The sequence below is a fragment of the Apium graveolens genome, chromosome 1 (genome assembly GCF_009905375.1).
Source record: "Apium graveolens cultivar Ventura chromosome 1, ASM990537v1, whole genome shotgun sequence".
Classification (NCBI taxonomy): domain Eukaryota; kingdom Viridiplantae; phylum Streptophyta; class Magnoliopsida; order Apiales; family Apiaceae; genus Apium; species Apium graveolens.
The window spans coordinates 150,848,453-150,849,792 of NC_133647.1; the positions used below are offsets into that span (position 1 = coordinate 150,848,453).

The 1,340-nt window shown below is 40.1% G+C and overlaps 1 protein-coding gene across 1 annotated transcript; it reads left to right on the forward strand.

Moving 5' to 3' along the window:
- Window positions 1-494: 494 nt before the first annotated feature.
- LOC141708247 (uncharacterized) lies at window positions 495-917 on the forward strand. Its single transcript, XM_074511766.1, has one exon. The coding sequence runs from the start codon at window positions 495-497 to the stop codon at window positions 915-917; it is 423 nt and encodes a 140-aa protein (XP_074367867.1).
- Window positions 918-1,340: the final 423 nt, after the last annotated feature.

The window sequence follows — 1,340 nt, forward strand, 5'->3', positions numbered from 1 at the left end:
ATCTTCTTTTGCTTTAGTCTCGATCTTCTACTGTAAATCAGCTTCCTTCCTTAACTGTAAGTCTTCCCGCACTTAAGTTCTGATATGACCTTAAGTTTTGATATTAAGTTCTGACTTCCAGTAAGTCCTGATTTTAGTATGTCCTGATATGTCTTGTTTGTTAAGATCTGAAAACAAAACATGAATCATATTAGACATGACATCTCAAATATATCTAACATATCACCGCAAAGAAAATCAGAGACTTTGTTTTCAACTCCATTGTGTGCCGGTTTGAAATCCCTTACAAGTTTGTATCTGATAACGGAAAGCAGTTTGATAGCAAGGAGTTGCGACAACTGTGTGAGGATTTGAAAATAAAGAAGGAGTTTGTAACGGTCTATCATCCTCAAAGTAATGGGCAGACAGAAGCTGTGAATAAAATAATAAATCATACCCTCAAAGCCAAGCTGGAAGAGCGCAAAGGGAATTGGCCTGAAGAACTCCCAAAAGTGATGTGGTCCTACAACACTACTTCACGATCTACTACTGGAGAAACTCCATTTATGTTAACTTACGGTTATGAAGCTATGGTCCCTGTGGAAGTTGGTTCAGGGTCGCTTCGTAGGGATCGTTACACGGTTGAAGATGCAGAGGTTAATCAAAGGCTTCATTTGGATCTTTTGGAAGAAACGAGGGAAAATTCTCAGCTAAGGCTCGCGGCATATCAACAATGTGCTGTAAGGTACTATAACAAGAAAGTAAAGGGACAGCTGCTGAAGGTAGGGGATATGGTGCTCAGGGAGGTGATGCCAAACAGAAAGAATCCCCAACATGGAGTATTTGGAGCTAATTGGGAAGGACCATATAAGATAAAAGCAATCTTGTGGAAAGGGACTTATCACCTTGAGGATATGGAAGGAAAGCTGGTTCCGTGAGCGTGAAACGCGGAAAACCTCCGAAAGTATTATCAGTAAGGCGCGGCTTTGGCCCCTTACATATCTTTTTTTTATACTTAGGGTTGTGCCCAGATTATAGACAAGAAGTAAATAAATTCCTCCTAGCCTAAGGGGGTAGTGTGTGTACTATTTACCTTAGAACTAGTTGAAGGATCATTTTTTCGAATAAATTCCCCACAGAGCATAGTAGTCGTGGGACTTGTGCACTTTTGACACTAGAGCGCATTATTAATAAAAACTTTGAAATTTTCCAAAGGGTTGTTTAATTGTTGATTTTCTTGGCTCTGTGACGCGTCCTAATCACAGGACGCACCCTCAGGAGTAGTTCTATTCATATACTTGTGGAAGCAATGATTGGTAAAGGGAACAACAGGACTTAAGTAAAAATGGAACTAAGACGCG

What these genes read in the sequence shown, in the direction of transcription:
- LOC141708247 (XM_074511766.1), top strand. Translation starts at nt 495, where the DNA reads ATGTGGTCCTACAACACTACTTCACGATCTACTACTGGAGAAACTCCA.